The sequence below is a fragment of the Ranitomeya variabilis genome, chromosome 7 (genome assembly GCF_051348905.1).
Source record: "Ranitomeya variabilis isolate aRanVar5 chromosome 7, aRanVar5.hap1, whole genome shotgun sequence".
NCBI classification, from domain to species: domain Eukaryota; kingdom Metazoa; phylum Chordata; class Amphibia; order Anura; family Dendrobatidae; genus Ranitomeya; species Ranitomeya variabilis.
The window spans coordinates 148,118,170-148,133,903 of NC_135238.1; the positions used below are offsets into that span (position 1 = coordinate 148,118,170).

The window sequence follows — 15,734 nt, forward strand, 5'->3', positions numbered from 1 at the left end:
GCGAGTTCACCGCAGATCTTTGATTTGCAGTGAACTGACTGAACTGAACTCACTGACTTTTTCTCATGGTGCTGAGGTCACCGCAGTTCAGCCCGACTGGCAACTCAGCCTCAGTGACCCGCGGTAACCTCAATAAGGTTACCGCTGCTCAATGATCATATGCTCGCAGCAGCTCATTCAACTGTGATTGTCAGCCTGGATTGTCACATCCTGGCACTGTCCAGGTTGAAAACTATCCCCAGACATGGATTACGGCATGGGACAGAACGTCTGACAGATGAGAGATATGGTTGTTTTTTAATTTTTTGTTTTAATTACAAGAGATTAGGGATTCAATGGAATGGGTGTTCGGAGAGTATAAATGTGTTTTCCATTTTTATTTAAAAATAGCAAAGTGTTTTTTTATTTCTAATAAAAGACTTTGTATTGTAAAATACAGCAAGTATAACTATAGGATTAGTAATGGAGAGGCGTCTTATAGTCGCCTCTCCATTACTAATCCGTGGGGTTAATGTCACCGGACAATACAAAGGTGACATCAACCCCACACATTTGAACCCTACTTGCCACCACCACCACAGGGCAAGTGGGAAGAGCTGGGCAAAATGCCAGAATTAGTGCATCTAATAGATGTGCTTTTTCTGGACAGCCGTGAGCTGCTATTTTTAGGCAGGGAGGGGTGCCAATATCCATGGCCCCTTACCAGCCTCAGAAAAACAACCTACAGCTACCTGCTTTAGCAAGGTTAGGCATCAAAATTGGGGAGGAACCCACGCCATTTAAAAAAAAATAAAAAAAATTAAATAATTAAAGAGAACAGCGTGGAGGTCCCTCTATTCTTGATAACAAGCCTTGCTGAAGCTGACAGCTAAGGATTGCAGCCCACAGCTGTCAGTTTTGTTTGACTGATTATCAAAATCACAGGGGAACCCAAGCAGTTTTGTTTTTTTTAATCCATAGTGCAGGCGGCGGCTTAAGAATACTCATCAGCCGCCAATTGCTCTCACTTTTATCAATTGAATATTACTCAACATTCTCCCCTGCTAGCGTTGATCGCAGGCAGAGCAGGGGAGAATGATGGGAGCTGTCTTCAGCACCTGGGAACATCATGAACAGTACCACCGCTTCCCAGGGGCCAGTACGCGTCACACTGATGACACACGGATGTCATCCGTGTGTCAGGGTGCATGACTTTTGCGCCCTGTGCTGTTATAAAACGGACATGTTAGCGTAATTTTCCATGGCACATGGAAACATACTGACATGTGTACAGACGAATTCACTTGAATGGGTCTACGTGTCAAAGTGGCCCAAGACAGTCATCTAAAAGAGGCTGGTGTAACCCTGTAACAAAAGCATGCTGTAAAAAGTGGTAGCCTCCCTTTAACTCATTACTGCTCAGGTTTAGACAAGCGCTGTCAGTCATCTTAGGTGCCCCACCTGAGCACTTTGAGGATTTTTGGTGTAGCGCAAATCCTTACAAGCCACAGCAAGAGACTTTATCTGCATCTGCTATGCAAACAGATTGTGGAGGCATTACTGGAATTTTATATACTAGCCTTACCAAGAGAAGCCTGCTGGATTAAGATGTACCAAAGAGGAAGACGTCTGAATAAATTTGACACGCATTTTGGATTTGTGTTAGCCAGAAACTGATATATTTGCCAGCTATGAGTTAGTATTGATTTTTATTACAATTATGCCAATTTATTGGGCTGCTGTGGACTCCACACCTACTTGTTTATACGGTGCCAAGTTTTTTTTTTCTTTTTAAAAAGAGACTGTGAGCAATAAATAATTGTTCAAAACAAAGTACAGGAACTCTGTGCTTCACAGCAGGGTCAGTCATTTACATACACCTTTGCATCTGCTTTGTTTTCATATATCTCCACCCTTCTCTAGCCTTATGAGGCAAGAGCTGTCAAAGAAGATGGGGATGGAGACTGGGGGAAAATAAGCAGGTGGGAAGGTTTATGTAAATGTGTATGGACAGGCCAATCAAGCTCCAACATCTCGACCAAGACCAAAGAGCTCTCTAAGGACACCAGGGACAAAATTGTAGAACTGCATAAGGCTGAAAAGGCAAAGACTGGGCACAATTATTAAAAAAACTGAAGAAGCACAAGATGACGATCAATGTTCCTTGGCTTAGGGCTTTATACAAGATCAAGCCTCTTGGGGGTAAAGATGATTCCGAGAAAGGTCAGGAATCAGCCAAGAAATACACGGGAAGACCTGGTCAATTACCTAAAAAGAGCTGGGATCAGTCTCAAACATTACCTTTAGTAAGACACTAACACAGTCATGGATTAAAATAATGCAGGGCACGCAAGGACCCCCTGCTCACACCAGCACATGGCCAGGCCCATATGAAGTTCGTCAATGACCATCTAGATGATCCATAGGAGACATGGGAAAAGGTCATATGGTAAGGAGACCAAAAGAGAACTTTTTGGTATCAACTCCACTCACCGTGTTTGTTCTTGGGGTTGTACTTGCTATTCTTCTTCCTCCACAGTTCCAACCATGAAGCATGGTAGGGAATAAAAAAAAAAAAAAAAAATCATACTTTGGGGGTGCTATTCTGCAAAGGGGGCAGGACAACTGCACCGAACTGAAGGGAAGATGGATGGGGTCGTGCACCATCAGATTCTGGCCAAAAAACTCCTTTCCCGAGTAAGCACGCTGAAGATGGGTCATGCCTGGGTCTTCCAGCATGACAATGACCCGAAACACAGAGCCAGGGCAACTAAGGAGTGGCTCCGTCTCCAGAAATGAACCCAATAGAACATCTTTGGAGGGAGCTGAAACTCATTGTTGCCCAGTGACAGCCCTGAAACTGAAAGATCAGAAGATCTGTATGGAGGAGTGGGCCAAAATCCCTGCTGCAGTGTGTGCAAACTTGGTCAAAAACTACAGGAAACATCTGACCTCTAACTGCAAACAAAAGGTTTCTGCAGCAAGTATTAAGTTCTGTTTTTATGTTGTATTAAAAATAATTAATGTGCATTTTATTGCATGAAATAAGTGTGCAAAAATCATACAATGATTTTCTGGATTTTTTTTGATTCTGTGTCTCACAGTTGAAGAGCACCTACGATAAAATTACAGACCGCTCCATTCTTTGCATGTGGGAAAACTTATACTGCTGATTTTCCATCAAATACTTGTTTTCCCCACAGTATAACAAGCCGTTATATACAGTCTTCACAATTTTCACTAATATCAAACACATGTAATACCTTGATTTCAATAATTTTTGCTAGAGAGCAGTAGAGTGATTGCCGCACCTTTTGTTTGATAGAAAGAAAATGTAACCACTAAACTCACAGGACACAAATTAGGTTGTTTTTAATATGGATGAAACTGACACTGCATACGATGCATATTTAACAGCTCAGACGTGCAAAATGTGGTGTCATAAGAAGAAGGTGGTGTATAATGCTTCTTTTAGAAACACCAACAATTTTCTTTCATAAAAATTTAAAAAACGCTAACGTTTCTGCACATTCAGGACCAAAAGTATCAGACAAGAAAAACCTTTACAGTGAGATGTATTTATATGTAATTTTTCACTACCATTTGCTTTGCAGTTAAAAACACATTTACATGGCAGTGAAGTTTCCAAAGGCAACAAATTCTTCAGAAAAGGCACAGAAGGTATGTAATCATTGTTAAAGACAAATATTTAAAACTGCAGCAAAGAGGACATTCAAGAAACCATTAGCCCTACGTATGTATAAAAGACGTAGTCCGGGAAAACACAACAAGATGGTCGAATTTCTACGCCTGCAGTGTAGCTACTGCGGCTTGTGCTGATACGTGGCATACAGGACACAGTTTAACGTAGTAATACTGAATATGAGGGCTTATTACAACCAAATGTCTTCCAATCATAGCTCCTTCTTTTACGATCCAGTCCCATTTAAGAAAATATACATATTCACTTTTTTTTATTTTTTACAGCTTGAAGTGATTTTTTTTTTTTTAGACAGTAGCAGCTTTACCAACTTTAAAAGGTATGTTTTTATCAAGTTAGAAAAACTACACTACTTTCTAACGCAATCTGCCAAGGCATTTGGTCTAATTATCCTGGTACACTTGACTGTCATGTGGTTTAAAGGACAAATATCAGATTGTTGAAACAGGGATCATACAAAAAAAAAAAGGAAAAAAGAAAACTGTGTCTTTAGCTGAAAAAGGAATACACAGGACGTGTCTGGAGATTTCAGTTCCTTTTTGACAAACTGATCCAAGCCTCTTCTTTTGGAGAAGTCACAAGTTCATACTTGGTCTCCATAACCTGCCCTTTCACAGGCAGTAAGTGCAGCTTCCTGACCAGAACACTTAGGAGTACGGTTGCAACCATGTAGGCAAACCTAAGGCAGAGAGAGAGAGAAGACTAAATGCATCACGTAATGGATAAAACAGCCATGACATTAACAGAACACATTGGATTTGTGCATTCATTCGGGATCTAATCTATTTCTTTGACAACTTTTTTATATTTTGCATGTTAGTCATTTCATTTAGCGCTTTGAAACAGATATTTGGCTTTTACATATTGCAGATTTGTTCCAGAATTGGCCTTGTAGAAAACAATTTGCTTGTTCCAAAACTACCCTATTCAGATGAATGCAATGGATTCTTAGTGGCGCTGTGTACCTGGTGCTACAATGAAACCTTTTGTAGGGTTGTTCTATATTGTACCAAAAACCCATTTAGAATAAAATGTATTACCTATCTGCAAGAGAAGTGGTAAATGTCTGATTTCTGAGTGCCCCCGCTCATCATTAGAATGGTGGGCACCTCTCATGGCAGCCCTTGCAGTAAAGAGGGACTTGTGGTTGTGGAAAAAGTCCCACTACTTCATGTAAAAGGGACCGGCCAGCAGGATTTAACACCAAACTATTTGTGCATGTAGCTCTTTCAAAGACAAGTCCAGTAATACCTAAACATGGCCAGACTGTTCTTCAGCTACTGAGAAATCATCGTTTTGATATGCAAACGAGGCTGAAGAGCTATTGAAGATCTGAAGCCATCGTCACTCCAGCTCTATTCCCTGCACATTGCCACCTCCTCCTGCTTGACTGGAAGCCACATCTGCCTGAAGTCACATAACAAAGAGGCTGTCAGCTCAGCAGGTTGAGCCAGAGCTGGTGGAAAATGGAGTCAGTGTGATAGAGGCTTCAGATCTACCATAGTCCTTCAGGGCATCATGGTGGCGCAGTGGATAGCACTGTTGCTTTGCAGCACTGGGGTCCTGGCTTCAAGTCTCCCCATGTTTGCGTGGACTTCCTCCTGGAACGCAGTTTTTCTCCCACATGCTAAAGATCCAAAGATAGGAAATTTGGGTTGTGAGCCCAAACGGGGACAGTAATTATAAGGTCTCTAAAGTGCTGTGGAATTATTATTATTACTTATTTATATAGCACCATTGATTCCATGGTGCTGTACATGAGAAGGGGTTACATACAAATTACAGATATCACAGTAAGCAAACTAACAATGACAGACTGATACAGAGGGCCGAGGACCCTGCCCTTGTGGGCTTACATTCTACAGGATGGTGGGGAAGGAAACAGTAGGTTGGGGGTTGCAGCAGTTCCGGTGTTGGTGAGGCAGTAGCTCCGGTAGTGGTGAGGAGGCAGCGGGGTCAGTGCAGGCTGTTGGCTTTCCTGAAGAGATGGGTTTTCACGTTCCGTCTGAAGGATCCGAATGTGGTTGATAGTCGGACGTGTTGGGACAAAGAATTAATGGTGCTATATAAGAAAAGCTGATTTTTAGTAATGGAGCATAGTACTGGTAATGTAAAGGTATTAATGGACTTGTCTTTGAAAGAGTTACATACACAAATAGTTGGGGGGTATACTGCTCACAGATTCCCATCAGTGTCTATGGGGCTCATTGATAGTTGAGGAAAAGGCTCCATAATGTCTCTTAGTCCTTGACATGTAATATAGCGGCACTGTGCACCCTCAATAACCGCTCCTCTTAAAACTCCTCTTTAATGAGGCTTTGCAGCAAGTAAAAACGGGGGAAGTCCGTAACCCCCTTTTCTAGTGATCGTTGGGTCCCAATGATCAGACATTAATCTCCCATATCCTGTGGACTTTCCTTGCAGATTTCTTCACTAGATATGAAGGGGGTTTTATACTATAATTTGCTGCAAATTTTAAGGGCAAAAACTGCACCCCACATCCACAGCACAAAGTGTTTGATCTAACCCTTAGAGCTCAGGCAATTTAAGGCATCACAAAATATTTCATTTTCTACAAATCACACAAACTGATAAATTGCTCTCCATCCTTTAGTATATCAAGAATCCAAGACAGTGACATGGGAAATCAGGCATTTAAGTCTACTGAACGATGACCATTTAGGTGAGAGCTGGGGATGAGCAGCGTGTAATGTCTGAAGAGCATTCACATAGAAATAGATCACAGGTGCAAACATGCATTATAGGTAACAGGTTATTCCTATGGGGAAGTGTCAGACACCGCACAGATAAGCCCTGACCGCTCTGCAACACTCATAACTTTACAAGAGCACAAAGCTATAAAATATGAGAAGATGGATGCGTCCTACAGGCCTGTGCATTATATCTGATGAAAACTGCAGCAGATCATCTATCAAGGCGCCTGCAGAGAGTCATTCATCCACCAAGCGATGGGCACCTCGCTGCAGAACGAATATATTACTACAGATAAAGCCGGTTATTCTAGTGGAACAGCTGAACGCAAACTCACAAACATAAAACACGTAAGCGTTGTCTTCAATCCACAGCGTATTTACTAGCTCGGCTGCATCTAAATTATGTGCCAACTCCTGCAGACTTCTTTATACTTTATACTGAACAATGTGTATAAAGAATTATGCATGTCCTCATCTCCGTTTATGGTGCAGATGACTGCTATCTATTGTCCCCTCTGCGGAGCCATTAGAGACCATGGAAATGTACACTATTGTGCACGAATAGGTATGGAAATCCAGAAAGTGTCTGCCTCCATGGCTATATTATTATACCTTCTTTATATGTTCCACAGAACTTTACAAATCAGTAGTGGCAGAACAAAAATCCCCAAAACAGAAATATGACCCTACTGGGGAGCGGTGGAAGAACAAAAACAAAACCCATAAGCTGTAGCCTATGGACAGGAGTTATGCTGTATCTATGAAAAAAGACTTCCTAATTTCATAATCCAGTTAACCTTTTAAAGGACAAAACATTCACGTGTTATGAACTATTCTGCGTTTTGGGAAACAAAATAGAAAGGATTTTAGATTTGTTGTCACTATATAGAGAAAATGGACAAAGAATGTAATTTGCCATCTTCCCTAGTACCACATTGAAGGATACTATTTTCCTAAATATGGTATTGATGTGCTCAATTTAATCAGTTGGGTGCACACTGTATTTCACCACCAGAGTGGTATTATGGTCACAAGCTCTCAATGTAAGTCTATGAGAGGCTCGCTCTCACATTTACATTGAGCTGTGACTTCAGGATCGTCCAACAAACACTGGAGTGATCTGGCAGGAGACAACCCGAGTGCGGTCAATAGCAATGAAGATGCAACTGGTGAGTAGGAGAGGAGGGGCAGGGAACTTATATTACTGGCACTGTAATGAAGAAAAAAAAACAACAACAAACACTGGAGTGGCGCTTTCAGTGGAAATATTAACAAAACAGTATGAGATAAATTGAGGGAAGAATTACTGCTGCTGGGTTAGGGAAACCATGGATGGCATTCATTTGATATACAATGCATTATACAAGTGTGCCTGCAGTATACAGTGAGTTTTTTAAAAATAGGTTTGTTTTTATTTTCAATTTCTATGGGACGTGAAAAGATCTATACGGTACTTTGGATTCTTGGAATATGTAACTTACATTTTGGGGCATTTTAGTAACAATGACAATTAAATTCTTTATCACACTAGGGAGATCAAGAGTTGGGGAGAATTCAGCAAGATGGAGGCTGCCATTTTGTTGAGCCATAGAGAAAACAGCAAAAGGTTAAATAAAAAAATCTAATACTCCCCTCACTGCTCACATCCACTGCACTCACTCCCCCATACAGTCTTGTCTCTTCTTACCGCCTCTGCATGCAGAAACCCCAAGCCTTTGTAGGCCATGCCAGAATTTCCAGCTGCAGTCAGATCCAAGACGTCTCTACACATGAACGTTGGAAACCCCTGATTGCAGTCTAGACAGGGACTTCCAGCCACTAGGCCAATGGGCTGTTGGGCCTAGTCGTGGCCAGAAGTCCCAGCCTAGCATGAAAAAGCCTGGGGTTAAAAAGCATGGTAGTGGTAAGAAAATGTACAGAGGCCCATACTGAGGACAGTGAGGAGTGGAGGTGATCGGTGAGGGCAATATTGTTTTTTTCTTTTTACATCATCTTCTATTATGCGGTGAGGGTCTCATGTCAAGGCATTCATAGCAGAAAGTCAATGCTTTGTAAATTCAATTTCCCAGGAAATTCCAGTGGATTTGGCAAATTTGAATCTTGTCAGATCCAAGATGTCACCATGACATCTGTCTGGAGAAGTGTTGTGGCCTAAATAAAAGGGGTTCACCACTTTAGGCTAGGTTCACATTGCGTTAATGTGTGCACGCTAACGGACAGCGTTGCACGGCGAAAATGTCGCAATTAACGCCATGCAATGGGTCCGTTAGCGCACCCATTGACAGCAATTTCAATTTCGCCTGTAGCGCATCGCTAGCGCGTGCCTTTTTCGGCTCGCGCTAGCGATGTGCCGTTCTTTTGTGACGTGTCCGCGGCGCGCCTGAGGTCAGTTCCCCGCTCTCGCAGATCGGGGATCTGCGAGAGCGGGGACGTTAGCGCGACCCCTAAACGCGGCCCCTACAAAAACATTGCGTTAGCGCAATCCGCTAGCGCTAAACGGATTGCCCTAACGCAATGTGAACCTAGCCTTAGGTTTACCATTTCCAAAGTGTCCAATTGCTCTTCCCTTCGTCCATCTGTGAAGCCGCATTCCCTGCTTTATGCATCTTTCTCCACCTTCACGCAGTTGAACCAATAATATGGCTAAAACAGCAGGGGGCCATGACAGACATTGTCCACAATGGACATTTTTCTGTCTACCCTTACCCTTCATTCTTAGGTTTTCTGTCCATTTAACAGTAATCCCATTTTGCACAAACTGAAAAGTAGTAGATTTGTGATATTCTCTACCCGTAGGAACGAATCTTTGCTTGTTCTAAAATATTTAAAAACACTCCATTCTCAGATTATTCGGATCACTAACCAAGAGGCATTTACCTAAGTTCAGGGCACTCTTGACTTCCAGAAAAGCCTAATAATGTTAAGTTCTGCTTAGCCGTTTCTCCATCAAACCGTTCTGGATTGAATCTGAGAATAAACAGAACATTTAGCAGATTTTTTTTCCAAAATGAGGCAGATATATTATAGGAAAAACAAAATATACGTTGTACAGAACAAGCACCAAAGTCTACAACTACTAAGCCAACTAGATGAATACTTCTGAACGCCAGAGTCTTGTATAGTCTATTATATACAATACAAGTAGAAATATCAACGCTCCAGATAAAGATTCAGTACATTACAGACATAACACCTACCTGTAGGCCGATGGCCAGGCTGTGCCATCCTGGAGAACCACACCAAGCGCATATAACACAAGGGTCTGGAAACAAATTAGTTACAGCTTAGGAACAGGATAGAACAACTCATTTGGCTTACATTTTTAATCACGAATGTCATGAATATAGCCGAGCAGTAAGAAATATTTGAGGCTACAGCGCATGTTTATTTTACACAACAAACTGATTTTCTAAGCAAACTTCCATGCTCCACAATATGTAAGGCATAAATCTGGTACACAGGTACACATACATTGGGCTTGGCCTCTATAAACACCATACCTTTAGTATATTAATCCTTGTCTTTAGTGTCTAGAAGATGCAGTTTGCCAATATACAAATTAGGGTGTTCAGTGCACCCATGGCATGTCCCAGATCTCAGGGCATCACCTGACCCGTGTAACTTGATTGACAGCACTTTTGCCTAAAGTAAGCGCTGCCTGAACAAAATCCTCCTGGGTGCATGTACACACTGACTGTTTAGGGGCACTAAAGACAAGGATTAATACGGTAAGCTTTTTATTGGGGGCCAAGTCCCATACATGACTGTACTTTGATTAATTTGTGTTCAAGGTGTAACAGACTCCGTTTTAATTTTTATTTCATAAATCAATAATATACATGAAAATAAGTATAAAATATATCTTTTTATTCTCTTATTTTCATGTGCATTATTTATTTATGAAATATTTAGAATTCAGAGTCCTCAGTGGTTGATACCTTTTAATGGCTAACTGAAAAGATGGTAACAAATTGCAAACTTTCGAGACTACTCTGGTCCCTTCATCAGGCATAGACTAATACAAAATCTGAAGAATCATAAAACTTAACCCCTTAGTAATAGTCAATTTGGTACTTAATGAGCAGGCCAATTTTTACAATTCTGACCACTATCAATTTATGAGGTTATAACTCTGGAACGCTTCAACGGATCCAACTGATTCTGAGACTTTTTTTCGTAACATATTGTACTTTATGTTCTTGGTAAAATTTCTTCGATATTACTTGCGTTTATTTATGAAAAAAATGGAAATATGTCGAAAAAATTTTAAATTTTGCAATTTTCAGACTTCATTTTTATGCCCTTAAATCAGAGAGATATGTCACACAAAATACTTAATAAATAACATTTCCCACATGTCTTCTTCACATCAGCACAATTTTGGAAACACATTTTTTTTTTTTGTTAGGAAGTTATAAGGGTTAAAAGTTGACCAGAGATTTCTCATTTTTACAACAAAATTTACAAAACCATTACTTTTTTTTTTTTAGGGACCATCTCACATTTAAAGTCACTTTGAGGGGTGTACATGGCAGAAAATACCCAAAATTAACACCATTCTAAAAACTGCACCCCTCAAGGTGCTCAAAACCACATTCAAGAAGTTTATTAACCCTTCACAGGAACTGGAGCAATGTGGAAGGAAAAAATTAACATAACTTTTTTTTTTTTACAAATATTTTACTTCAGAACCAATTTTTTTATTTTCACAAGTGTAAAAAGAGAAAATGAACCACAAAATTTGTTGTGCAATTTCTCCTGAATATGCAGATACCCTACATGTGGGGGTAAACCACTGTTTGGGCGCACGGCAGAGCTTGGAAGAGAAGGAGTGCCGTTTGACTTTTTCAATGCAGAATTGGCTGGAATTGAGATCGGACGCCATGTCTCGTTTGGAGAGCCCCTGATAAAACTAACACCATTTTGGAAACTAGACCCCTTAAGGAACTTATCTAGATGTGTAGTGAGAACTTTGAACCCCCAAGTGCTTTAGGCTGGGTTCACATTGTGTTGTAGGCAGTCCGTTAGACGGACTAAGTGGTGTAAAGCAGTCCTTTAACGCTGCCGTTAAGTCCTATGTCGGACGCATCGCTAGCGCACGCCCACAATGGGCGTGCGCTAGCAATGTGCTGTCTTTGAGTGACGGACCCTGGGACGCAGGCTGCAGCGTTTCCGGGTTCGTCATTGCTAGCGCAGATAGATTTTATTTTTCCCTAACTAAGGGGGTGATAAAGGGGGTGTTTACTATTTTTTTTATTTTGATCACTGTGATAAACCCTAATCCCAACTCTAACCCCAACATACGCCTAATCCCAACCCTAACCCCAACACACTCTAACCCTAATCCCAACACCTAATCCCAAACCAACCCTAATCCCAACCCTAACCCTAACTTTAGCCCCAACCCTAACTTTAGCCCCAACCCTAACTTTAGCCCCAACCCTAACTTTAGCCCCAACCCTAACTTTAGCCCCAACCCTAACTTTAGCCCCAACCCTAACTTTAGCCCCAACCCTAACTTTAGCCCCAACCCTAACTTTAGCCCCAACCCTAACTTTAGCCCCAACCCTAACTTTAGCCCCAACCCTAACTTTAGCCCCAACCCTAACTTTAGCCCCAACCCTAACTTTAGCCCCAACCCTAACTTTAGCCCCAACCCTAACTTTAGCCCCAACCCTAACTTTAGCCCCAACCCTAACTTTAGCCCCAACCCTAACTTTAGCCCCAACCCTAACTTTAGCCCCAACCCTAACTTTAGCCCCAACCCTAACTTTAGCCCCAACCCTAACTTTAGCCCCAACCCTAACTTTAGCCCCAACCCTAACTTTAGCCCCAACCCTAACTTTAGCCCCAACCCTAACTTTAGCCCCAACCCTAACTTTAGCCCCAACCCTAACTTTAGCCCCAACCCTAACTTTAGCCCCAACCCTAACTTTAGCCCCAACCCTAACTTTAGCCCCAACCCTAACTTTAGCCCCAACCCTAACTTTAGCCCCAACCCTAACTTTAGCCCCAACCCTAACTTTAGCCCCAACCCTAACTTTAGCCCCAACCCTAACTTTAGCCCCAACCCTAACTTTAGCCCCAACCCTAACTTTAGCCCCAACCCTAACTTTAGCCCCAACCCTAACTTTAGCCCCAACCCTAACTTTAGCCCCAACCCTAACTTTAGCCCCAACCCTAACTTTAGCCCCAACCCTAACTTTAGCCCCAACCCTAACTTTAGCCCCAACCCTAACTTTAGCCCCAACCCTAACTTTAGCCCCAACCCTAACTTTAGCCCCAACCCTAACTTTAGCCCCAACCCTAACTTTAGCCCCAACCCTAACTTTAGCCCCAACCCTAACTTTAGCCCCAACCCTAACTTTAGCCCCAACCCTAACTTTAGCCCCAACCCTAACTTTAGCCCCAACCCTAACTTTAGCCCCAACCCTAACTTTAGCCCCAACCCTAACTTTAGCCCCAACCCTAACTTTAGCCCCAACCCTAACTTTAGCCCCAACCCTAACTTTAGCCCCAACCCTAACTTTAGCCCCAACCCTAACTTTAGCCCCAACCCTAACTTTAGCCCCAACCCTAACTTTAGCCCCAACCCTAACTTTAGCCCCAACCCTAACTTTAGCCCCAACCCTAACCCTAGCCCCAACCCTAACCCTAATGGGAAAATGGAAATAAATATATTTTCTTTATTTTATTATATTTCCCTAACTAAGGGGGTGATAACGGGGGTGTTTACTTACTATTTTTTTATTTTGATCACTGTGATAGTGACCAAAATGAAACAATAGGAAAAATCTCCCTATTGTTGCCGGGTGCCGGCCGGCAGATCTCGGCGGGCGCACAGTGCATATGCCCGCCATTTTCTCCCAGAAAAAGCTGGAGGACAGCACAGGGGGACGGCAGGGACATCGGAGGTACAGGGGGGGGGGATTGGGGACCCTATTTCTCTCTTATTTCTTCTATATCTTTGTGATCGCACATCAGAGGAGAAAGAAATTAAATGGCAAATCGCACTTATTTTTTTGTGGTCGCCGTTACATGGTTAATAACGGCGATCGCAACCCCGGGGTCGGTAAAAACCGAACCGAATCATGTTGTCTGAAATTCCGACTCTGGGGGGCGCTGTACACTTTTTCCACAGCGCCGTTACCCCTTAACAGTACCCTTAACTACCGCTGTGAAAAGGTGTACTGGCAGTCGTTAAGGGGTTAAACGACAGCTATGCTTTAAATATCCATTGCACAGATAAAACATTTGGTATGTTCACGTCTGTTATTAATAGCCCCTTACCTCTTTAGGAATAACATGTTGGTCAATTCTCCCTTCAAGTTCTTGCAGACGGGCAGAGATTGGGGTGAGACTGGCTGTTCTCACTGTTTCACACAATATCTGCCGACAATAGCTGTAGTAGAAGAGATTCATTGTAAAGATCAGAATATGGAAAAGATTATAACAGTGTCTTGTCTAGGCTATTCTAGTATATTTTATAAAACAGGTTTTACTTTTTCACCAAGTGAGGTAAAACTTGCAGAGACTGCTGTGAGTGTAGTCTTAGCATCATAGAATGTTAGTCAGAAGGGACCTCTAGGGTCGACATGCCCAACCACCTGCTCAAAGCAGGATTCACTAAACCATCTCAGACAGATGTCTGTCCAGCCTCTGAAGACTTCCGTTGAAGGAGAACTCGCCACTTCTTGTGGCAGCCTGTTCTACTCATTCATCATCATCACTGTCAATTTTTTTCTAATATCTAATCTGTATCTTCTCCCTTTCAGTTTCATTTAATTGCTTCATGTACAAATGAGAATAAGGATAATCCCTCTAAAAATATCTGAAGGGATGTCACAGTGTAGACAGCTATTAAGTCTCATCTAAGCCTTCTTTTTTGCAAGCTAAATATTCCCAGATCCTTTAGCCATTCCTCGTAGGACATACTTTGCAGTCCGCTCACCATCCTGGTAGCTCTTCTCTGAAGTTACTCCAGTTTTTCAATGTATTTTTTAAAATGTGGTGCCCAGAACTGGACACAGTATTCCAGATGAGCCCTGACCAAGGAGGAGTAGAGGGGATAATTACTTCACGTGATCTAGACTCTATGCTTCTCTTAATACATCCTAGAATGGTGTTTGCCTTTTTTGCTGCTGTACCACACTGTTGACTCATGTGCAGCCTGTGATCTATTATTTTACCCAAGTCTTTTTAACACGTGCTGTTGCTTAGTTCTATTCCTCCCATTCTGTAGATGTAATTTTAATTTTTCTTGCATTTCTCCCTGTTAAATACTATTCTATAGTGTATATATTGATATGCAAATATAAATAAAACTTAGTAGCTAAAACCAATATTTTATTATATATCTGCACTATGTGGCACATATTGTATTCCAGAAGAAATAGTGCAGAGGGTCAGTACCTCTATCCCGATGAACCAGTATTTGGTAACACACTGCAGCACTAATAGGGACTGGTGCAAATGTTGTGAATACCACATAAGTCCCAGAGAGCAATATGGAACCTGGAACTTGTTGATCTATTGCACTGTGGTTTACCCCTTAATGACCACCAATATACTGTACCTTTTTAACTGACCTGAGAAACAAAGAGAATGGTATGATCTGTGTTCTTTTACTATGAAATTAAGCCATGACTACCTTCTAATTCAGTTTAGGCTAGTTTCCAAGCAGTTTTTACAATCCTGATGGGGAGTATGGTGGCATCTTATAATTTCACCTGTTAACAGATGAGCCAGACACTCCTTCCTTGTAAAGCTGCCTTGTCAAGGAGGCATTGACAGTAGCACCTATTAGTTTAGCTTTATTACGGCATCTTAAAGATATTATTGTCGTCAACTTTATTATACAAAATAAACTAGGTACAACTTAAGGATTAATTTTTTTTGACTTTTAATGTAGTCAAGGCAAAACGTTTCAGCTGCATCTGGCCTTTATCAATTACAAACTATACAGGAGTGTCAGGGATTCGTGGGAATCATGTGGATTTTAGTGAGGCAAGTCTCGGTATGGTCACTTTCACAAGAGTATGGGGCCTCTAAAGGGGAAAAAAACCCAATGGTAAACAAGCCAGGGGACCTGAATGTGAGCACGTGCCTGGAGAAAGAGGCAGCGTACGAATCCCTGACACTCCTGTATAGTTTGTAATTGATAAAGGCCAGATGAGGTCAAAACGTTTTGCCTTGACTACATTAAAAGTCAAAAAAATTCATCCTTAAGTTGAGTGCCTAGTTTAATTTTGTAATACTTCATGGTGTGGGATCCTACTACGGCACCTTCTTTAGTAGTGCACACGGTTCTCTATTAGTCA

The 15,734-nt window shown here is 41.8% G+C and overlaps 1 protein-coding gene across 2 annotated transcripts in view; it reads right to left on the bottom strand.

Moving 5' to 3' along the window:
• Positions 1-3,326: 3,326 nt before the first annotated feature.
• Positions 3,327-15,734, bottom strand: part of CYP20A1 (cytochrome P450 family 20 subfamily A member 1) — a 72,581-nt gene continuing 60,173 nt past the window's right edge. For both annotated transcript variants that reach the window (XM_077272006.1, XM_077272007.1), the window contains 4 exons: positions 13,705-13,816; positions 9,612-9,676; positions 9,292-9,381; positions 3,327-4,379 (listed from right to left, as the gene is read on the bottom strand). In XM_077272006.1, coding sequence (XP_077128121.1) covers positions 4,229-4,379; positions 9,292-9,381; positions 9,612-9,676; positions 13,705-13,816 — 418 coding nt within the window. In that variant the 3' untranslated portion in view covers positions 3,327-4,228. The remainder of the gene's footprint in view (positions 4,380-9,291; positions 9,382-9,611; positions 9,677-13,704; positions 13,817-15,734) is intronic.